A 24372-nucleotide genomic window follows, 5' to 3' on the forward strand; every position below is an offset into this window, starting at 1 on the left:
GCATTCAAACGCTGCCTCTGCCACTTGCTAGCTGTATACAAATTGCTTACACTCTCTTTCCTTCAATTAAAAATTCAACTAAAAATATCCACCAACAGGGTTATTGTGCAGATTTAATTAGATCATATATATAAATAAATTTGTACAACATCTGGGTCATACAAGGATTTGATAAATATGAACTTTTTGGTGACTCATTATTGTAAGATGCTCTACTCCCAGTACCTACCTTGGTCTTCCATTTTCAATCTCATACAGGCCATTCTTGCTCTTTCTCTCAACATGCCCATCTTTTTCGTTAAACTTGGGAGAAAAATTACTTTCACTGTAATGAGAATACCAATGTAAAATAAGAAATAATCATTCAAAACTACCAACAGCTTAATAATGCAAGTCAATCTGTTATCCATAGGAAGTATTTCTGAAACAGTAAATTTTTAAGGGTTAGTTTTTTTTTCCACAAATCCATCTTATTCCTTCAAAACAATTTTTAAGGGAAGAAAAAAGTTTTAACCAAAACACCATACATTACAAAGATATATATTATTATTAAACTTATTAACCCCTCTGGGAAGGACTACCAGCAGAAGAGCTAGAGCTCCTACCACATGCTACAGAAAGGTGTATTGGCAAGAAGGAATTGTTGGTGGGCACATTATGAAAACTATTGGTTCCCATGTAATTCCAAAAATAAGATTCCTTCTGACGATGTTTCTACTATTTCAAAATAATTTAAATTTCTTCAAATGCACACTGATTAATATTTTTATCAAAGAAAACCCACGAAGCAGTGAATTTGCCCCACAAGCTGCATAATAAATATGATGTAAATTAAAAACAGACATACTATGCTGGAAATGTTCTAGATTTTGATCTGGGCAGTGGTTACAGAGCTATGTAAATGTAAAACTTTACTGAGCTGTACACCTTCACATGTAAGAAATGTGCACTTTACAGCCGGGCACGGTGGCTCACACCTGTAATCCCAGCACTTTGGGAGGCCGAGGTGGGCAGATCACGAGGTCAGGAGATCGAGATCATCCTGGCTAACACGGTGAAACCCCGTCTCCAATAAAAAAAAGCAAAAAAAAAAATAAAGAAATGTGCACTTTAATATATTTATATCATGCCACAACAAAAAAATTTTTATGTTTTATTTATTTCTTCTTTTTTTTTTTAAATGGAGTCGTTTTTCTGTCGCCCAGGCTGGAGTGCAATAGCACTATCTTGGTTCACTGCAATCTCCACCACCCGGGTTCAAGCAAATCTCCTGCCTTGGCCTGCCAAGTAGCTAGGACTACAGGAACATGCCACCATACCCGGCTAGTTTTTTATATTTTTAAATATAAATATATTTTATAAATAAAATATGTATTATATATATAAAAATAAAATATACATTTTATATTTTTAAAATATAAAAAATTAGCCGGGTATGGTGGCACGTTCTTGTAGTCCTAGCTACTCGGCAGGCTGACGGTTTCATCATGTTGGCCAAGCTGGTCTCAAACTCCTGACCTCAAGTGATCCGCCCACCTCGGCCTCCCAAAGTGCTGGGATCACAGGCGCGAGCCACTGTGCCCGGCCCAACAAAAAATTTTTTAAACAGACATAACTAAACTACTCTCCTCACCACTATAAAATCCCTGCCATAATTGCACTGACAGTGAATAAAGAGTTATGTAGCACTGGATAGTTCATGGGCAGTTCTGACACAGGTTTCACTTTTTTCTTGCTTTAATGCCAGTGAGTGAGCAAAGAAATATCTGTGGTTTGGGGAATAATTTCCAACTTCAATGATCCATACATTTTCTTAAGACTTCTAACCAATCTGCCATCTAACATGCAAATAAAATTAATTAAATGATAAAAACCATGAAATTATAAAAACAGAGTTGCAATGCCTTTGGGACTCTAGAGATTCACCCCTTTAAAAAAATCACCAGGCGTGCTGACTCACGCCTGTAATCCCAGCACTTTGGCAAGCCAAGGCAGATCACTTGAGCTCAGGAGTTCGAGACCAGACTGGACAATAATACAGTGAGAACTCATCTCTGCTAAAAATTTAAAAGTTAGCCAGGCATGGTGGCACACACCTGTAGTCCCAGCTGCTCTGGAGGCTGAAGTGGGAGGATCACTTGAGCCCAGGAGATCAAGGCTGCAGTGAGCTATGATCACACCACTGCACTCCACCCTGGGTTAGAAAAGGAACATAAAGAGGTGGGAAAAATGGGGAGATGTTGGTCAAAGGGTATAAAGTTTCAGTTATGCAAAATGAGTAAGTTCTAGAGATCTAATTTACAGTGTGGTGACTACAGTTAATAATACTGTTCTTGTCCAGCCTGGACAAAACAGTGAGACCCCATCTCTACTTAAAAAAAAAGTAAAATAAAATTAGCCAAGTATGGTGGAATATGCCCATAGTCCTAGCTACTCTGGTGGCTGAGACAGGAGAATCACCTGAGCCCCGGAGTTGAAGGTTAGAGCAAGCTATGATCACATCACTATACTCCAGCCTGGGTGAAGTACAGTCTCAAAAATAGATAGAGCACCAGTCTCAAAAATAGTAATAATACAGTATTGTATACTTGAAACTCGCTGAGAGTAGATCTCAACTGTTCTCACTACACACACAAAAAAGGTAACCATGTAAGATTATTTTAAATGGCTTGATTGTGGTAATCACTTCAAAATGTATATGCATGTCAAAATATCACATTGTATACCTTATATATAGTTATTTGTCAATCATACATCAATAAAGCTGGAAAAAATAAAAGAAACATAAACACAAAATGTTAATCAATGCAACACTTCTATGAATTTAGTGAGAGCCCTTTCTCTCTCTTTCTTCCCCTCTCTCTTCCCTTTATCCATCCCTCTTCTATTTTTTCACACTGGTTTATCATCATCCTGTTCTTAGTAACCTGGAAAATTTTCCGAAAAATATTTTCACAAGTCTAGTTATGTTGGAAAATAACCACAAAAGATGTTCTATTGATAACCCAAACAGAACACATGAAAACAAGTACCATCAGCTGTTATTTCAAAACAAATATAATAGTACCAGCTGTTATTTCATAACACATAGCTGATGCTATTTGTTATTTCAAATCAAAACAGATTTAACTATTTGGAAGTATCCTCCTAAAACCCCCAAAAGAATAAAAAAAATGAACTGTTTATCTTTAGCAAGAATTCAAGCAAATGTGGAAACTGAGTTATAACACTGCTAAGCATAGATTGAAATTATTTTCAGGTGTCAAAAATATACTTTACAAATAAAATCATTACCTTCTCTAAGAGTCTTACTCCCAGCTAACGCTGTCTTATTTGCTCACCTGATCTGAGGATCTGCCCACCTGGGTCCAGCCAAGACAGAGACTGCAGTGTATTCCACAGGGTTATAGTCCTGCCACTCAACAAGCCAGCCCACCTTCTCATTAGGAACCTGGCTTCGTTCAACTTTTGAACCTGGGTAAGGAGACGTCCGAGCCTTATTGTGGGAATTCTCTTTGGAACCATTAGAACCAGACATGACGTTGGTATTAAGATGAAACCAACAAGATGAAAACGAGTTTCTGGGGGAGAAAAAGAAAAAACATTTTACATAAATACCAAAAATATATTAATTAAAGAACCTAGGCCGGGCATGGCGGCTTACGCCTGTAATCCCAGCACTTTGGGAGGCCGAGGTGGATCACCTGAGGTTAGGAGTTCAAGACCAGCCTGACCAACATGGTGAAATGCCATCTCTACTAAAAAGACAAAATGAGCCAGGCATGGTATGCCTGTAATCCCAGCTACTTGGGAGGTTGAGGCAAGAGAATCGCTTGAACCCAGAAGGTAGAGGTTGCAGTGAGCCAACATCGCGCCATTGCGCTCCAACCTGGGCAACAAGAGCAAAAACTCCATTTCAAAAAAAAAACAAAAGAAAAAGAACCTAATTCAAAGACCCAAAAACATACTTTCTAATTTCAAAAACCTTTAAGAATCAGAAAATTCAAATATGATGCGTATTAGTCTAAAGGTCCAACATCTATGAGAGATTATTTTCAAATATACATTTTTTTAACATATAGCTAAATCTTATTAGTTGGAACCCACTCACTGAATTTATTTTAGGCAAAAAAAAAAAAAAAGAAAGACACAAGCTTACTTGTGTGTTATCCGTTGTAGAAGGGGAAGTCTGTTATAAAAACTCAAACCATAAAAACAAATGTAGGCCCGGCGTGGTAGCTCATATCTGTAATCCCAGCACTTTGGGAGGCCAAGGTGGGCAGATCACTTGAGGTCAGGAGTTCGAGACCAGCCTGCTCAACATGGTGAAACCCCGTCTCTACTAAAAAATACAAAAATTAGCCAGGTGTAGTGGTGCGCACCTGTAATCCCAGCTACTGGGGAGGCTGGGGCAGGAGAATCACTTAAACCCAGGAGGTGGAGGTTGCAGTGAGCTGAGATTGTGCCACTGCACTCCAGCCTGGGTGACAGAGCGAGACTCCATCTCAAAAAAAAAAAAAAAAATTATAAAAGAAAATCGTTTAAAGTCTATGTGAAGGAATGCATTTTTAAAAAATCATCTATAGTCTAATATACACGTAAAACATATGGCAAAAATGGTTCAAAGGAAAAATGGGAAAATAGAAATTAAATACTGAAAAATTCTTACACTGAAAATGAACTAATGTAATATAATTTGAAGGTAGACTGTGGTAAATATACAAATTGTAACCTTTAGAGCAAAATTTAAACAAAGTATACAGGCATGAAATAATTGGAGAGCATATGCAAAAGAAAAACCAACCAACCTTCACCCTAACCACACAGCATATACAAAAATTTTTCAATCTCATCTTTCCTAAAAAGTTAAATGGCTTCTCATTATCCTTAAAATAAAATACGAATTCTTGATGACCTTAAATTAGGACATCTAAAGTAGGAAAGGAGATTCTGAGGACATGGTAAAATTATGGTAGCTCCTTTCCCCTGCTCTCACAATACCAGTCAGTTTGACTTTCTTAAGACAAAATGATTGACGGGGCAAATATCCACTTGACCAAGGTTGTGGAATAAGTCAACCGCATGTGCCTCCTGATCTCATACAGTGAGAAGTACACAACAATCATTTGAGGTATTTCTGCCAAAAATATATGACATGAATCTGGACATTAGAAAACACAGGACAGGCCGGGCGCGGTGGCTCAAGCCTGTAATCCCAGCCATCCTGGCTAACACCAGCTGAGATCCGGCCACTGCACTCCAGCCTGGGCGACAGAACGAGACTCCATCTCAAAAAAAAAAAAAAAAAAAGAAAACACAGGACAGACCCGGGTTAAGAGACATCTTACAGAATAAGGTGTGTACTCTCTAAATTGGTAAGGTCATGAAAGATAGAGAAAAGTGCAGGAACTCTTCCAGATAGATTAAGACTAAAAAGACATGACAATTAGAAGCAATCAATGATCCTGGATGGGCTCATAACCATAAAAGAAAAAGTAACCATTGCAGGATAGGTAGTAAAGTTTGAATGGGGTTGTATAATTTTAAAAGGCGAATTTTTTAAAAGTATCTATTTACTCTTTAAAGTATCTATTTACTCCCAACAAAGAAAAACCCAGGACCAGATGTCTTTACTGATAAATTCTACCAAATATTTAAAGAACAATCAACACCAATATTCCCTCAACTTTTCCAAAACCCTGAAGAGGAAGTAAACACTTCCAAACTCACTCTATGAGGCCAGCATTATCCTGATACTAAAGCTCGACAAAGACACTATAAAAAAAAAAAAAACTACAAACTAGAATCTTTGATTAATACTGATGTGAAAATCCTCAACAAAATAATAACAAACAGAATTCAACAGCACATGAAAAGGATTATACACCATGACCAAGGGAGACATTCCTGGAATGCAATTATGGTTCCACATAATGAAAATCAATCAACATAATGTACCACATTAACAAAACTTTTTTAAAAAACACAATCCTCTTGATTGATGCAGAAAAATTATCTAACAAAATTCAACACCCTTTCATGATTTAAAAATATTCAACAAACTAGCAATAGAAGGAAATTAACTCAACATAATAAAGGCCATATATGAAAAGCCCACAGCTAATGGTGTGAAGGTGAAAGACTGAAAGTTTTTCCTCTAAGATCAGGAACAAGACAAGGATGTTCACTTTATTTAATATAATACTGGAAGTTCTAGCCAGAGCAATTAGGAAAGAAAAAGAAGTTCTGGCCAGAACAATTAGGAAATGAAAAAAAGGAAAAAGCATCCAAATTGGAAAGGAAGAAGTAAAACTGGTTGAGTATTCCTAATCCAAAAATCCAAAATCAGAAATTTTTTGAGTGCTGATATGATGCCACAGATAGAAAATTCCACACCATGGGAAACACCAAAATTGTTTCAGGCACAAGTTTAAAATATTGCATAAAATTATCTCCAGGCTACCTGTTTAAAGTATATATGAAATATAAATGAATTCCGTGTTTAGACTTGAGTCCCATCTCCAAGACATCTCATCATGTGTATGCAAATATTCCAAAACCTGAAATCCAAAACGCTCTGGTCCCAAGCATTTTAGATAAGGGATACTCAACCTGTATTTACACATCACATGATATTTTATGTAGAAAACCCAAGATGATTTACGAAAAAACTGTTAGAACTAATAAATGAATTCAGCAAAGTTGCAAGGTGTGAAATCAACACACAAAAATGGTTACATTAAAAAACACTAACAGGCTGGGTGCACTGGCTCATGCCTGTAATCCCAGCACTTTGGAAGGCAGAGGCGAGTTTGAGACCAGTCCAGCCAACATGGCGAAACCCTGTCTCTACTAAAAATACAAAAATTAGCCGGGTGTGGTGGTGCGTGCCTGTAATCCTAGCTACTCAAGAAGCTGAGGCAGGAGAATCGCTTGAACGCTGGAGGCAGATGTTGCAGTAAGTTGAGATCGAGACTCTATCTCAAAAACAAACAAACAAAGCACTAATAATTAATAATCCAAAAGGAATATTAAGAAAACAATTCTACTTACAATAGCATCAAAAAGAATAAAATACTTAGGAATAAACTTAAGGAAGCAAAACTTTTATACACTGAACACTACAAAATATTGCTAAAAAAAGTTAAAGACACCAATAAATAAAAAGACATCCTATGTTCATTGACTGGAAGAAAATATTGTTAAGATATCAATACTACTCAGTTATCTACAGATTCAATGCAATCTCTGCCAAAATCCCAATGATGTTTTTCCAGAAACAGAAAACTCTACCTTAAAATGTATATGGAATCTCAAGGAACCCCAAATAGCGAAGACAATCTTGAAAGGGAAAAACAAAATTCAAGATCTCACACTGACTACACAGCTACAGCAATCACAACACTGAGATACTGGCATACAGACAAACATATAGACTAATGGAATAGAAGTAGAACCCAGAAATAAATCCTCATAATAATTTTTGACAAAGGTACCAAGACCATTTCAACAGGCAAAGGGCAGTCTTTTCAACAAATGGTGCTAGGAAAATTGGATATTCACATGCAAAAGCAGTATGAAGTTTGACCCTTACCTTACACCATATAAAAATATTAACTAAAAATGGGTCAAAGACCTACACATAAGACCTAAAATGATCAAAATCTTAGAGGAACACATGCTGACAAAATTTCACGACACTGGATTTGGCAATGATTTTCTGGATATGACACCAAAAGTACAAGCAACAAGAGAAAAAATGGTAAGTTGGACTACATATTACATCAAAATGAAAAACTTCTGGGTATCAAAAGACACAATCAAGAGTGAAAAAGCAACCCATGGAACAGGAGAAGATACTTGGGAATCACATGTCTGATAAAGGGTTGGTTATATCCAGAACACAGAAAGAACTCCTACACACAACAACAATAAAACAACCCAATTAAAAAATGGGCAAAGGATTCCAATAGACATTTCTCCAAAAAAGATATACAAATGGCCAATAAGCACATGGGAAGATGCTCAACATCACTAATTATTAGACAAAAGCAAGTCAAAACCACAATGAGGTACTGCCTCAGACCCATTAGAATTACCACTATCAAAAAAACAATACAGAAAATAAGTATTGGCAAAGATGTGGAGAAATTTACTTGCTAATAAAAATAATGACATCAAACAATTTGTATTTCCATAAGGTATTGCTGAAAAAAGATTCAGTAAAGTGCTATAATACGATACTATTTTTATAAAGCAATGACATAAAAAATAAGTAAGTACATACATTTCAGTGCATGTATATAATGTATTAGTTTTCTATTGAAGCCATAACAAATCACCACAAATTCAATGACTTAAGACAACACAAATTCATTCTCTTACAGTTTCATAGGTTAGAAGTCCAACAAAGGTCTCACTTGGCTAAAGGCAATTTACCAGCAGGGCTGCATTCCTTTCTGGAGACTCAAGAGAAAAATTCATTCGCCTCCCTTTCCCAGCTTCTAGAGGGAATCCCCATTCCATCTGCATTCTGTGGCTCATGGCCCCCTTCCATCATCTTCAAAGCCAGCAACATAGAATCTCTCTCTGACCATTCATTAGTAGTCATATCTTTGATCACGGCCAGGTCATTTTTTAAGGACTCTCAATTACATCAGGCACACCTTCCAGGATGCTCTCCCCATCTCAACGTCCATAACCTTAATCACATCTGCACTCTCTTTTGCTATGTAAGGCAACATATATACAGGTTCCAGGTATTAGGATGCGTACATACTTGGGGGGCCATTATTCTGCTTACCACAAATGTCTATACTATTTATTATATAAGCATATATAGAAGGATCCACATAATCAGGTTCTTAACAGGAGCTAGGAAATAAGGTGCTGATGTGAATAGATGTAGAAGCAAACAGGAAGAGGGAAAAGAAAGGAAGAACGAAAAGGAAAGGGAGGGGGAAAGGGGAGTAGAGGAGAGGAGAGAAGAAAAAGAGGATGGGGGAAAGAAGAGAGAGTGGCAAAGATGGGGAGGAAAAGGGGAGAGAGAAAAGGAGAAAAGGAAAGGGAGTTGCAAGAAAGGATAAGAAAAAAAGAGAAAAACAGATTTTAAAAAAAGGATAAGAAATAAAATGGAAGAAAAAGGAGAAAAGGAAACAAGTTAAAAAAGAGAAGGAAAAAAGACTCCCAAACATACCAAATAAAGTGAGGTATGCCTGATCAAATTTACGCAATTAGGGAAAATTACATAATTATATATATACAAAAAGAAACTTATCAGTGGGGCATGCTGGCTCACGTCTGTAATCCCAACACTTTGGGAGGCCAAGGCAGGAGGACTGCTTGAAGCTGGAAGTTCAAGACCACCCTAGGTGAGATAGTGAGACCCTTATCTCTACAAAAATTTTTAAAAGTTAGCCAGGCATGCTGGTACGTGCCTATAGTTGCTGCTACTCAGGAAACTGAGGTGGGAGGATCTCCTGAGTCCAGGAGGTCAAGGCTGCAGTGAACCATCATCACGCCACTGCACTCCAGCCTGGGCAACATAATGAGATCCCGACTCATTAAAAAAATAAGAAACTCTTTTTTTTTTTAAATTAAAATTCTTAACCTGACTTACAAGAACTGCCTACTAGACTTCCTCCTGGTCCATCTTCAGTATGTACAGTGTATATATGTACCTACCACTAGGTATCATACACAAGTTTCACTGCCCCAAAGGCAGTGAATTTTATGTGTACAATTCTGTAATAGTTGATGCGTGTCATTATACATTTGTCCAAACCATAAAGTACGAGACCAAGAGTAAACCCTGATATAAACTACAGGACTTTGGGTGATAAAGCATCAATGTAGGTTCGATTGTAACAAACGTATGGCTCCATGGCTCTGTGGGGATGTTGACAATGCAGGAGGCTAAAGTCCTCTGTGCTACCCCAATTCATCCAACTCCTGATCTTTTTACTGTCTCCCCAGTTACGCCTTCAAGAATGCCATATAGTTGGAATCATACAGCCTTCCTTCAGTTAATAATATGCATTTAAGATTCCTCCATATCTTTTCATGGCTTGATAGCTCATTTCTGCTTAGCACTAAATAGTATCCCATTGGCTGGATGTACCACAGTTTATTTACCCATTCACCTATTGAAGAACATCTTGGCTGCTTCTAAGTTTTGGCAGTCATGAATAAAACTGCTATAAACATCTGTGTGCAGGTTTTTGTGTGGACATAAATTTTCAGTTCATTTGGGTAAATACCAAAGAGTGTGACTGCTGAATTCTAAGTGTTGAGTTCTGTAAGAAACTGCCAAACTGTCAGTTGGATTTTTAACTGGTTTCATTCTTTCCTATTTTTGTGCATCTACAGTTTTACGTACTATTCAAGCTGTTCTCTTTCATCACATTTAAAGACTCTGAAACAATTACTATTTCATTTTACACTCACTTTACATCTGCAAAGTGTTGTAAAACACACCAAAATCGGGAAACCCTAACCAATAAAGAAGGGAATATCCCCAGATGGGCTGAAAACTAGTGTAAGGTGAGCGAATATCTGATTTGTGACTAACTTTATTAAAAGCGGTAGGTTCATTCACTTCCATGCTGTGACGACTGTCTTGCTTCAGCTGCCACAGTTTAGGAAATGTACATAATGAATATTCTGAAAATAAAGAGTCCCTCACTCACCTTAAACTCATACTCAACAAAAAATAAATACATACATGAAACACATTTATCAAAATTAGCAAACAGACTTCAGGTGTTTTAAAAAGCAAAATTTTAACATATGGAACCCTAACCTCTAACTGAACTCTACTACAGAATGAGTTATGTTTCACGGTTTGGGAGTAGGGCAAGAAAAAAGTTAAGGCCATTAATTAAATACCCAACAGTAAACACTAATCCTGTTCCATTCCATCCCACTCAAGTACCAAAAATGTTTAAATAACTTAAGGCTCTTTGTTCCCTGATTTAGCAATAAAATGTTTATGAAATTCCACCAACCTATCTACTTGACAAGACAGACTTACACACTGGATTATTTACTTTTCTAAAACAAATTTAATTGTGCAAGAAAAAGAGCAAAAATTCAGACTACACATCTTATCACATCAAAAAGTGTTAACACTGCTATCTAAATATGCTATTTAAATGTGATACACTAAAAGGTAACAGAAACAAGAATACTTGTAATATACACACACACAGCCTAGACCTTTGTATTGTATTACTGAACAAGTGCAAGAAATATATTTGGCCTAGCAAATGGGAACTAAGTAATTGATAAAGTTCATTTACATGGCAAAAACCAGTTCTTAAGACTGGCAAACTTTAAAAAATGCAATACTGACATGGTGCTTTGAAATAAAGAAAATCTGTAACAATCATATTGTCATAATCACAGATAAATACATACAGTGATTACTATGTGCAAGACGCTGTTCTAAGCACTGTAAATTAACTCACTTGATCCTCACAACTGAGTTCAGTTACTTTTTTTTTTCTTAACCTTTTTTTTTTTTTTTTTTTTTTTGAGACAGGGCCTCACTCTGTTACCTAGGCTGGCGTGCATTGGTAAATCATGGCTCACTGCAGTCTCGATCTCCCAGGCTCAAGCAATCCTCCTGCCTCAGTCTCCTGAGTAGTTGGGACTACAGGCATGTGCTATCACATCTGGCTTTTTTTTTTTCTTTTGTTTTAGTTTTGTCTTTTTGTTGAGGGAGCGGTTTGGTAAATCAGGTAGGCTCAGAGACTCCCAATTTTGTTTATTTTTTGTAGAGATGGGGTCTCACTGTATGTTGCCCAGGCTGGTCTTGAACTCCTAGGCTCAAGCAATGTTCCTGCCTCGGACTTCCAAAGTGCTGAGATTACAGGTGTGAGCCTCCACACCAGGCCATATTATCTTTTTTCTTTTCTTTTTTTTTTTTAAAGAAATAAGAACATTAAGGCCAAGTGCGGTGGCTCACACCCGTAATCGCAGCACTTTGGGAGGCTGAGGCAGGAGGATCGCAAGGTCAGGAATTCGAGAACAGCCTGGCCAACATAGTGAAACCCAGTCTCTACTAAAAATACAAAAAAATTAGCCAGGCATGGTAGCAGTCACCTATAATCCTAGCTACTCAGGAGGCTAAAGCAGGAGAATCGCTTGAACCTGGGAGGCGGAAGTTGCAGAGAGCCAAGATTGCGCCACTGCACATCAGCCAGGGCAACAGTGCAAGACTCCCTCTCAAAAAAAAAAAAAAAAAGGAAATAAAAACATTAAGAACCAGAGAGGTAAATAAGTTTACCAAGGTCACACAACTGAGTAGAAATCAGGATCCAAACCTAGGCAAGCTGTCTTAGAATTTCAGGCTCTTAACACTATGCTTTACTATCTCTATTTCATTTTTAGTTCATTCATGTGTTTTACGTATTCACAGTAATAAAACAATGTTCTACATGCGTGTCCCCAATAGATCCTTCTGGAAGATTTGTATGTTGTGCTATTTAAAAGCATTCACCACATCTTTGTAATATACTACTTTTTTTCTAGAAAACCTACACTTGATGACTGGGAGCAGTGTCTCACACCTATAATCCCAGCACTTTAGGAGGCCAAGGCAGGAGGATCACTGGAGCCCAATAGTTTGAGACCAGCCTGGGCAACATAGGGAGACCCACCTCTACAAAAAAAAATAAATAAATTTTTAATTAGTCAGGCATGGTAGTGCGCACTGGTAGTATCAGATACTCAGGATGCTGAGTTGGGATAATCATTTGACCCCAGGAGGTTGAGACTGCAGTGAGTCATGATCACACCACTGCACTCCAGCCTAGGTGACAGAGCAAGAAAAGAAGAAAAAACTTTCTAGTAATCACAAAAACTAAGTGCAAAACTGTCATTTTCTAGGTTTTTCCAAATTATCAAAGACTGGTAAAATTCTTTTTTTTTTTTTTTTTAAAGACAGGGTCTCGGCCAGGCGTGGGGGCTCACACCTGTAATCCCCAGCACTTTGGGAGGCAGAGGCGGAGAGATTACCTGAGGTCAGGAGTTTGAAACCAGCCTAGCCAACATAGTGAAACCCTGTCTCTACTAAAAATATAAAACTTAGCCAGGCATGGTGACAGGCCCCTGTAATCCCAGCTACTTGGGAGGCTGGGGCAGGAGAATCGCTTGAACCTGGGAGGCAGAGGTTGCAGTGAGTGTAGATCGCGCCACTGCACTCCAGCCTGGGCGACAAGAGCGAGACTCCATATCAAAAACAAAAAAAAAGGAAAAGAACATTAGGGACAGGGTCTTGCTCCGTCACTCCGACTGGAATGCAGTGATGCAATCACAGCTTACCACAGCCTCAAACTCAACTCCTGAGCTCAAGCAATCCTACTGATCACTTAGTAGTCTCTAAGCCTACTCTGTTCCTATGATAGTGAGGAGTACACATGCATGCCACCAGACCCAGTTAATTTTTTTTTTTTTTTTTTAGAGACAAGGGTCTTGCTAAGTTGCCTAGACTGGTCTCAAACTCCTGGCCTCACACGATCCTCCTGCCCCAGCCTCCCAAAGCACTGGGATTACAGGTGTTAACCACGGTGTCTGGCTGTAAAACTCTTGTTTTTCTTGAGACATTGTATCACTCTTGTCACCCAGAATGGAATGCAGTGGCATGATCTCAGCTCACTGCAACCTCCTACCTCCCCGGCTCAAGCTATTCTGCCATATTAGTTACCAGGTACATGGCACATTTGTTAACTGTTGGCTTTTTCTTTAAAGCCAGTACAGTCTCTGGTTCTGGATATACCTGCCTCATCTAGAGTTCCCAGAGTTATAAAAACGAAGAATAATTGCCAAGCAAGTTTACACTGTTCCGCTGGTATCTAACAAAAAAAGCATTAGAGATTTCCAGAGAGCACATACGTGTATTCCTTCCTTCCTCAAATCCCACTGGAAGAAAATAAAGATAAAGGGAAATAAAATCCATACCAGGAGAAGGAATAAATGCCACCAGTGAATGACAGATGTTAACCAACTTCAGGAAGATGAAAAGTAGTTGGAATATTGACCTTAAAACCAGAGTAGGACAAAGTAAATTTAAGACTATGTACCAAGGACAGGCGTGGTGGTTCACGACTGTAATCCCAGCAATTTGGGAGGCTGAGACGGGCAGATCACGAGGTCAGGAGTTCAAGACCAGATCAGCCTAACCAAGGTGTTGAAATCCCGCCTCTACTAAAAAATACAAAACAATTAGCCGGGAGTGGTGGCGCGCGTCTTTAGTCCCAGCTACTTAAGAGGTTGAGGCAGAAGAATCCCTTGAACCCAGGAGGCGGAGGTTGCAGTGAGCCGAGATCACACCACTGCGCTCCAGCCTGGGTGACAGAGTGAAACTCCGTCCAAAAAAAAAAAAAAAAACACCAAAGGATTAGGGGGAGATGCTATTCCCACAAGCTGAGCAGAGTTAGAGGTTTCAAGCTTGAAGTCAGTGGGCCCAAAGGTCATACATTGGCAGCGGGACAAAAACCATGGAAATCACTCAGTCCTCCTCCCTCCCCACTCTCCAAGCAAAAACTGCAAAATAGTTATGTTTGTCTCTAAAATAAAGTCAAAAGTTTTTTAGAAATGAAGGGGTAGGACCCCTACTGTGAATACTGCTGTTAAGAGTACACAGCAGAAACTTAGGCTTAATAATTTTACAGTTCACACTGAGGAAACAAAGTTAAACAGCTATACTCAACGGAGAAGCTGCTCCTCCACTAATGTAAAGCCTGAAGCAAAAGGCAGGTTCCCAGCCTATCCATCTGGTACCTGCTCACATGCCCTCAACTGAAACCTTCCTATCTAGGCGACCTGGTACAAAGAGCCAAAAGTCAATTAGCGACCCGCGTACTGAAAACAAGACCTATTACATTAACCAAAATACAGACAGATAACCAGTGCCCATCAGACGTTGGAGAAAAAGCAGCAGAAGGAAACAGGACCAAAAAGACACAGAACTACTGCCCAACAGTAAACAGATTTAGGAAACAGATTTTTTTTTTTTTTTTTTTTTTTTTTTTTTTTTTTTGAGATGGAGTCTCGCTCTGTCGCCCAGGTTGGAGTGTAGTGGCTGGATCCTGGCTCACTGCAAGCTCTGTCTCCCGGGTTCACGCCATTCTCCTGCCTCAGCCTCCCGAGTAGCTGGGACTACAGGCGCCCGCCACCTCGCCCGGCTAGTTTTTTGTATTTTTTAGTAGAGACGGGGTTTCACCATGTTAGCCAGGATGGTCTCGATCTCCTGACCTTGTGATCCGCCCGTCTCGGCCTCCCAAAGTGCTGGGATTACAGGCTTGAGCCACCGCGCCCGGCCGATTTTTTTTTTCTAATTATCATCTTTGTAGATTCAAGAGACTTTTAATATCTATAAAATAAATAAGAAAAGGCTGCTGCACCTAGGACCCTGTGTTTACTAACTCAAAGAATAAAAACTGGAGAAGGAAAGAACAGAAGGAGGCAGTCTAAGACACCATAAATTCCTAAATTTATCCACAATAGACAAATTTAAAAAAAAAAAAAGGAGGTAGATAGCAAATATATTATCTACCCTGGAAAGGGGGTGGGGGAATAGTGATTTCACTTTTCATTTTACATCATTTTCAAGCTGTTTTAACTATGTACATATGTTAATTCTAACAACGTTTTAAGTAGTAACCATAAAAAAATGGCACGGGGCAACACCATCCCAAACAAGTGCTATTTAAACTCTCTCGTGATACTAACAATGATTTACGGAGGATGGCAAATTTCAAAATAAGAAGTCAAAAAGGGTCCGACGCCACTCGTTTTCCTCAAAAGGCAGATAAAACATTTTACAGCCTTTTTGAAAACTTGCATATGACTATAAAAACCCGAGAGACAAAGCAAAGCCTACAGAATACGCCGGAAATAAAGCTGGTTCCACCCCAATTCAAAGTCTAGGGCAAATGAGCCGGCAGTAGGAGGGTGGAATACCTGAACGCAGGGATGCCACGGCAGCCGGGGGACCTGACGGTCACAGAGGCCAAGGCCACAGAGAGAGACACTGCAGCTAAAGCCCTTCCCAGGAGAGGTCCGGCCATCAGCGCCCCGAGGGCGGCTTCGCGATGCTAGGTTGCTCTTAGTTGGTGCCTCCGCCTCCCCACAACCCACAGCTCCGAGTCCCGGCCCCCTGTATCTAGTGGGCACTAGGACCCGGCTGCCGTTGGGTTCCCGAACTGGAGTAGATGTGCCTACCTATAAATCACAGATCAAGAGCCCTCCCACGCTAAAAGTCCGGGGCTTTACCCAGTGCATCGAGAAAAATCCAGACCAGCACGTGACGCACAGCGCCAGCTACCGGAGGAACCGCAACCAAGGACGTCGTAATTTTCTCACTGCGTAACGGCACTTTACGGCCGCGCCGCAAAGCAAAGATCGTGCGTTGCCGGCTTTGTAGCGCTTTCGGTCTCCAACTTCCCAGACTTCCCAGTCTGCGCAGGCGTACTTGGAGCCGAAGGGAAATACCAAGGAAGTACCAGAGGAAAGGAAACGTCTAACAGATGAAGAACTGGAAGGGGAGTAAGTGGGAAAAAAGCCAAGGGGTTTGAGAGAGACTTGTTGCCTTGGGTTTTGTTTGTTTGTTTGCTTGCTTGCTTTTTGAGACAAGAGTCTGGCTCTGTCGCCCAGGCTGGAGTGCTGGGGAGCGATGTCAGCTCCTTTCGGCCTCAACCTCCTGGGCTTAAGCGAGTCTCCTGTCTCAGCTCCCAACGTAGCTGGGACTACAGGCACACACCGCCATACCGGGCTAATTTTTGTATGTTTTGTAGAGACAGATATTTGCCGTGTTGCCCAGGCTGGTCTCCAACTCTCAAGCTCAAACAATCCAACTGCCTGGGCCTCCTCACAGGCATGAGCCAACGCGCCTGGCCCTGCCCTGGTTTTTTAAGGCAGTAAGTTGTTGGGGAACCACGCGGGTCTTAGCCATATTTTGAATAGTACTTGATTATGGGAATGAAACCGCCTTTGCAAAATTATAACTGATTTGGGAGGCCGAGGCAGGATCACTTGCGGTCAGGAGTTCAAGACCAGCCTGGTGAACGTGGTGAAACTCCCTCTGTACTAAAAATACAAAACTTAGCTGGGCATGGTGGCGCGTGCCTGTAGTCCCAGCTACTCAGGAGGCTGAAGCAGGAGAATCGCTTGAACCCGGGAGGCAGAGGTTGCAGTGAGTTGAGGTCACACCACTGCACTCCAGCCTGGGCGACCAGAGAAATTACGTCTCAAAACAAAAACAAAAACAAAACCTCTACTCCCTGAATGCTCAGGGAGACTGATTTGAGTGATAAAAACACTCCGGTCTCCCACACAATCGGCTCTGCCTGAATTACTTTTTCTCTATTGCAATTCCCCTGTCTTGATGAATCAGCTCTGTCTAGGCAGCGGGAAAGGTGAACCCCTTGACCGGTTACAGCAAGAGGAGATAGTGCAGAGACTCAGCCCTCGTATCTTGAAGCATTTCTCAGTTTTTTGTTTTTGTTTTTGCTTTTGCTTTCTTAACCAAGTTGTCTGCTCCAATTGCTGGATTTCATTCACAAGGCTTTGCCAGGACCAGGTGTGGCCCTTGGAAACTCGTGGAGGAGAAAAGCTATGAAAATAGGCACACAACCTGGAGGAGGAACAGAGGGCAATACCCTTAATACTGGAGAAGAAACTCGATAGGCAAAAATTAGCCAAACGGACAAACTGAAAGTTGGAAACCCGGATTGTCCAAAGCAGCTTGTAATCAGGCTTACCTCATTTATATTAGCTTATTGATGTAGCAAATATTTGACTTTTGCTTACATGAGCCACTGTTTCTGTGCGGTTCCAATACACCAACGTTACAAAACTTTGACCATCTTAGGAGCCAGATTAATCAAATTTTGACAACCATTGTTCTGAAAACTGCAGAACTCTTGACAGGTATTGACTGTTCAAACCTTTACACTGTCCACCTAGGTGTGTCTCAGATGCTGAGGCACGAAATAGAATTTAAAACATTTACTTTAGCCAAAATGAGGACAGCTGCACAGAAGACCCAGACCCAAGTAACCTTGAATGTGAGCTCCTGTCCGCCTTCGTTACAATCAGGTTTTTAAAGGCAAAAAGGGGACAGGGAGTTGACTGATACAAAGTTGTAAAGAATTACTGCTTTGTAGAAATAGCATTGATTAGTGAATGGCTATATATTAAGCTATACGGTGTGAGTTACAGTGTCCAGTGTGCTATTATTAGGTTAATTGGTAGCTACTTGTGGCTATAGCAAGCAGTTTAAAGAGATGAATACATAACAAAATGGGGAGTAGGATGTAATTGCTGTCTCATTTTAATGTCTCTCTGGGCCTGATAATTTTAAAGGATTTGCCTTCCTCATATAAAAGTTCTTTTCTCAGCACTGAGAGACTTGATTATACTCTAGCATAGCTTCCAGTAGCTTAAGGCCTTGTCCCTAGGCTGGTCCCAGACCCCATTAAAATGTTTCCCTGAAATCAAAACTCATTGCCTGGAGAATTTACTGTTTGTTCCAGCCAAAACTTGGTGATAGGCAGATAGGTCACTGAATCCCTTCTTAGAGCAGTTACCTTAGAATTCTTCTTTCTCTACCCTTCCTGATGTAAGTCTACCACCCAAAACAGTTTCCTCAAAGACTTGGGAGCCATCTCCTTGAAATGCAAATATTCAGGGAGATAATTCACCCTAGCTCCTGGTCCCTATTGGAGGCAGGTACCTTGCTTTAGCTAGCACCACTGCCTCCTATCATAAAGATAGAAGTTTGTTTCTCCTCTGGATACAAGCCAGTTAACAAACCCAAATGGCGTAGTCACATCAATCAACAAACCACCGCCCCCCCCACCCCCCGCCCGCTCGCCACCCCCTAAAACTTAAGATCCTTTTGTGCCTTTCTCTGTTGCATACCTCAGCCTTTTGTTTCAGGGAAGTGTGGGGTTCATATTACACTCTCTTCCCTATTGGACTGGCATTACTGAATAAAGTCTGTCCTTACTGCTTTAACTAGTGTCTGGCTTCATTTATTTTGACTGCTATCTCGGGTTGAGAAGTCGTATTATTGAAATGTGCATTTTAAAGATAAATATCTGTACTTGGCTTCCTTTGGTCAGATAAACTTTGCTCTCAACGTTGTTAATCACTGCTTAAGTTGGAAATGTATTAGACCAGCTCTGCTCATCAAGTTCAGCGTTTCCAAAGTCTGCTGACAAATTAGTCAAGAGAGAAGACAGGAGAAAAGCAGTGAGTTACAAAGTCAACAAGCAAAGAAAGGGAGCAACAGAAAGTAGTTCTCACAGGGAGCTCCTCAGACCCTAGTCTTCCAATTCTAGTAAAGTTTTCCAATTCTAGTAAACCTGAGGGTACTGCAGGAGACCAGGTCGTATCTCAGTCCTTATCTCAACCACATAGGACAGACATTCCCAGAGCAGCCGTTTATAGACCACCCCTGAGGAATGCATTCCTTCCCCAGGGTCTTAATATTAATATTCCTTGCTAGGAAAAGAATTTAGCAATATCTCTCCTACTTGCATGTCCGTTTATAGGCTCTCTGCAAGAAGAAAAATATGGCTCTTTTTGCCTGACCCCACAAGCAGTCAGACCTTATGGTTGTCTTCCCTTGTTCCCTAAAAATTGCTGTTATTCTGTTCTTTTTCAAGGTGCACTGATTTCATATTGTTCAAACACACATGTTTTACAATCAATTTGTACAGTTAACACAATGATCACAGTGGTCCTGAGGTGACATACATCCTCAGCTTATGATGATAACAGGATTAAGAGATTAAAGACGGGCATAAGAATTATAAAAGTATTATTTGAGAACAGATAAATGTTCATATTAAAATGAAATCTTCACAATTTGTGTTCCTTTGCTGTGGCTCCAGCCGTCCCTCTGTTTGGGGTCCCTGACTTCCTGCAACACTTTTCTTTGTAAATTACCCAGTCTCAAGTATTCTTTCTTTTCTTCTTCTTTTTTTTTTTTTTTTTTTGAGATGGAATCTCGCTCTGTTGCCAGGCTGGAGTGCAGTGGCGCGATCTCGGCTCACTGCAACCTCTACCTCCGGGGTTCAAGTGATTCTCCTGCCTCAGCCTCCTGAGTAGCTGGGACTACTCGGCCCACACCACCAAGCCCAGCTACTTTTTTGTATTTTTAGTAGAGACAGAGTTTCACCATGTTGGCCAGGATGATCTCAATCTCTTGACCTTGTGATCTGCCCACCTTGGCCTCCCAAAGTGCTGGGATTACATGCATGAGCCACCATGCCTGGCCTCAAGTATTTCTTTATAGCAATGCAAGAATGGTCTAACGTATTCTCTCTCTCTCCCTTTTTTTTTTTCTTCCATTCATTTAGTCATTGTAAACAAACATTCTCTGAAAAGGAATTTGGAGGAAAGAGACTTTATTCCAGTGGACAGTTTGCAAACCAGGGAAACATGGCCTTTGGTGTAAAACAAAAGTGTGCTCCAGAGAACAGAGAGAGGGTTTGGATTTTATAACCAAAATTGCCACCCAGATTACTAATTAGATCTGTTTATACAAATGAGGGATTCAAGCTAGCTTAGTTCTGATTGATTGACACAGCTGAGCTCCTATTGGTTGGTTCGGGTGAGTTTCGTAAATCCCGAAGTTCAATAGAGGTGTGAGTTTTCAGTGAACTCAGAGTATGTGTGTGACCTTTAGTAAGCAAATGGCCACATGGCTCTGTTTAAAATTTGTTAGCCACATGGGATCCATCTTAAAGGATTGCCTCTTTCGGGTTCGCATTTATTCACATTATACCATAATGACAAATAATACTGTTTACCAAGCACACCACCCCAGGTGCCAGGAATACAGTTGTGAACAAGATGGACAAGGTCCTACTCTCATGAAGCTTACTTTATAGGAGAGGGAAATAAATGTTAATAAGTAAACCAATAAACTAGGAATTCCAGATTAGGAAAAGTGCTGTGAAGGAAATAGATAACTTGCTGAGGGACAGAATAGTTGAGGGAGAAGTGACTACTTTAGATTGCAGGGGGAGGATGTCTTTTCTGATGAGGTCACATTTGTGCAGAGACCTAAGGACATGAAGCTGCCAGTCATTGAAAAAGCTGGGAAAAGAGCATTCAAGGCAGGGAAGACTGTACGTTGAGAAAACAGATCTGAGGTAGGAAAGAAATAAGAATAATCAAGGAGGCCGGGCACAGTGGCTCACTCCTGTAATCCCATCACTTTGGGAGGCCAAGGCAAGTGGATTATCTGAGGTCAGGAGTTCAGGACCGGCCTGACCAACATGGTGAAATCATGTCTCTACTAAAAATACAAAAATTAGCTGAGCATGGTGGTAGCCGCCTGTAATCCCAACTACTCAGGAGGCTGAGGCAGAAGAATCGCTTGAACCAGGGAGGCAGAGGTAGCAGTGAGCCGAGATCATGCCATTGCACTCCAGCCTGGGCGCCAGAGCAAGACTTTATCTCAAAAAGATGAAATAAAATAAAATAGCCAAGGAATAGAAAGGCCAATAAACTAAAGCATAGTAAACTAGGGGCATAATAATCTGTATTTAGGCCAGTATGGTGGACACTGCTGGCTGCTTCCCAATACCCATTAATTCTTTCTTCCACATTATGTATAGAAATATGCTAGTTTTAACTTCTACCTTCCTAATTCTCCCTGCAGCTAAAGGGGCCATGTGGCTCTTTCTGGTCAATGAAATGAAAGTGGAAGTCTACTGTGTGGGTCTTCCGGAATGGGTATTGTTTTCCTGGTAAAAAGGAATTAGTTCATTTCATAAGCACCATTTACCCTTTGCCATTTCGCCTCCTTCCTTTATTCCAGCTTGAAAAGAGGACATAATTCCTAGAGAAGGAGGAGCTATCCTGAGACCAATACTGACAAAAGCCACACAGTATGGATGGCAGAGTAGGGTGCAAGAAGGAGCCTGTCTTTTATGACTTCCTCAAGTAGATGCACTGGCCCTGGACAGCTGGCTTCTGGACTAATCAAGAAAATAAATCCTATTATTATGATTGTGTTAATTTTATGTAAAAATCCTGACTCAAGACTTAAACATCTAAGGCCTTACCATTCTGAAGAACTGGGATCTTATCCCAAGTGCAATGAGAAGTCATTAAAACTCCACCAAATTTTATTGTTCACAACATAGAGAAGTAGATGTTATAAACATTGAAAATGGATAAACAGCAGCATTCAAGTGGGCATTGTGTGGGATCAGGGTACTGGATTCTTCATACTTGCTTATTTTATTTTATTTATTTTAGATACAGAGTCTCGCTCTGTTGCCAAGGCTGGAGTGCAGTGGTGTGATCTTGGCTCACTGCAACCTCTGCCTCCCAGGTCCAGGCGATTCTCCTGCCTCAGCCTCCTGAGTAGCTGGGATTACAGACGCACACCACCACGCCTGGCTAATTTTTGTATTTTTAGTAGAGACAAGATTTCACTATGTTGGCCAGGCTGGTCTCGAACTCATGACCTCAAGTGATCCACCTGCCTCAAACTCCCAAAATGCTGGGATTACAGGCGTGACCACCACACCCAACTAATACTTGGTTCTATTACCGTCATCTCCCTCTTATTTCCCACAATTCACTGGGTCAGAAGTAGCTTCCTTCCCCCTCTCTCTTTCCTTATGGAAAAAAACATTTTTTCATATCTTCTGTTTTTTCAGTTAAAGAAACCCTTCACACACACCAGCCCTGCTTCTTGATAAGTTAATACATGCAGAAGGATTTTTTAAAACCCCTTCTCACTTGACAAAGCCTGGCTTTCAAGATTAATCCTGTGCTGGAGACTCAAAAATCCCATTTGACAGTTGCTTCTTTGTTCCAATTCATATGTATTCTTCCCCCTAAAGCATGGAAACCATTATTTCGATGGATGGAGTGCCTCAGGGCAATAAGACACTCAAATATAAAAACATCTAAAAACATTTCAAAAATATTATGCTCATGGTAGTTTTTTTTTATTTTGTCTATGTAGTTTGGGCACATTCACTTCTCTATGCCTGTTTCCTTACCTATAAAATGAGGAGATACGGTAATCAACATCATAGAGCTATGAGAATTAAAGAAGATAAATTTTATAAAATGTCTAAAAAATTGTAATTATTATTTTTTTCAAGCATTTACAATATGATACCTACAATTGGCTATATACTTTATACATATCACCACGTTTAGAGCTGACAATTACCCCCCGGAGGGCTGGTCTGATTGCCTCTACTTTAGAGATGAGAATTCAGACTTGGAGAAGTTAAATAACTTGCTCAACTTCACACAGCCTATCTAATAATTTCTAGAGTCAGATGTATTAGTTTTCTGTGGCTGCTATAACAAATTACCACAAATTAGTAGTTGAAAATAACAGAAATTTATTCTCTCACAGTTCTGGAGTCTGGAAGTCCAAAATCAGTTTTGTTGTACCAAAATGAAAGTGTCTACTGGACCATGCTCTCGCTGGAGGCTCCAGTGGAGAATCCATTCTTTGTCTCTTAGAGCTTCTGGTGGCTGCTAACATTCCATGGCTTGTGGCCACATCAGTCCAATCTCTGCTTCTGTGGTCACATTGCCTTCCCCTTTCCTGTTTGAATCAAATTTCCTTCTCCCTGTCTTTATTATTATTATTATTATTATTATTATTATTTGAGAGAGAGTCTTTCTCTGTTGTACAAGCTGGAGTGCAGTGGCACGATCTCAGCTCACTGCAACCTCCACCTCCCAGGTTCAAGCAATTCCCCTGCCTCAGCCTCCCAAGTAACTGGGATTACAGGCATGCACCACCATGTCCAGCTAATTTTTGTATTTTTAATAGAGATAGGGTTTCACCATGTTGGCCAGACTGGTCTTGATCTCCTGACCTCAGCTGATCCACTTGCCTTGATGTCCCAAAGTACTGGTATTACAGGTATGAGCCACTGCTCCCAGCCTCTCCCACTCTTTTGTAAGGACACTTGTGATTTCATTTAGTGCCCACCAGGATAATCTCACCATCTCAAAATTCTTATCTACATCTGCAAAGACCCTTTTTTCATGTTAGGTAACATTTATGGGTTCCAAGGATTAAGACCTGATATCTTTCATTATTCAGTTTGCTACATAAGGAATCAAATGTAGGTCTATATGACTATAAGCTCAAATTCCAACCATGCATTTGTCCACTTCATATTTATTAAATTCTGGATACATAGAAGCACTGTGGCAGATACTGTGGCTACGATGTGAAGCAAAACCAATCACCATTGGTTGATTTGGGCTGCCCTTACGAGCCAACAAGTTCACTGGAGAAATAGATATTGGTAAAAATAATCATGCAAATGAATGTCAAATTGCAACTATGATACATGTTACGAT

At 40.2% G+C, this 24372-nt stretch overlaps 1 protein-coding gene across 4 annotated transcripts in view; it reads right to left on the reverse strand.

Annotated features, from left to right (window-relative positions):
* NUDT9 (nudix hydrolase 9) overlaps nucleotides 1-17114 on the reverse strand; it is a 38161-nt gene extending 21047 nt beyond the window's left edge. The window contains exons 1-3 of one of the 4 annotated variants that reach the window (XM_033214135.1): nucleotides 16279-17114; nucleotides 3342-3581; nucleotides 230-325 (exon numbers count right to left, since the gene is read on the reverse strand). In XM_033214135.1, the coding sequence (XP_033070026.1) occupies nucleotides 230-325; nucleotides 3342-3538 (293 nt within the window). In that variant the 5' untranslated portion in view covers nucleotides 3539-3581; nucleotides 16279-17114. Of the gene's footprint in view, nucleotides 1-229; nucleotides 326-3341; nucleotides 3582-15966 lie in introns of all 4 variants that reach the window. The other 3 variants (XM_033214136.1, XM_033214134.1, XM_033214137.1) reach the window with 3 other exon arrangements.
* Between the last annotated feature and the right edge of the window lie 7258 nt (nucleotides 17115-24372).

The sequence above is a fragment of the Trachypithecus francoisi genome, unplaced genomic scaffold (assembly GCF_009764315.1).
Source record: "Trachypithecus francoisi isolate TF-2019V2 unplaced genomic scaffold, Tfra_2.0 Lachesis_group1, whole genome shotgun sequence".
Taxonomy (NCBI): Eukaryota; Metazoa; Chordata; class Mammalia; order Primates; family Cercopithecidae; genus Trachypithecus; species Trachypithecus francoisi.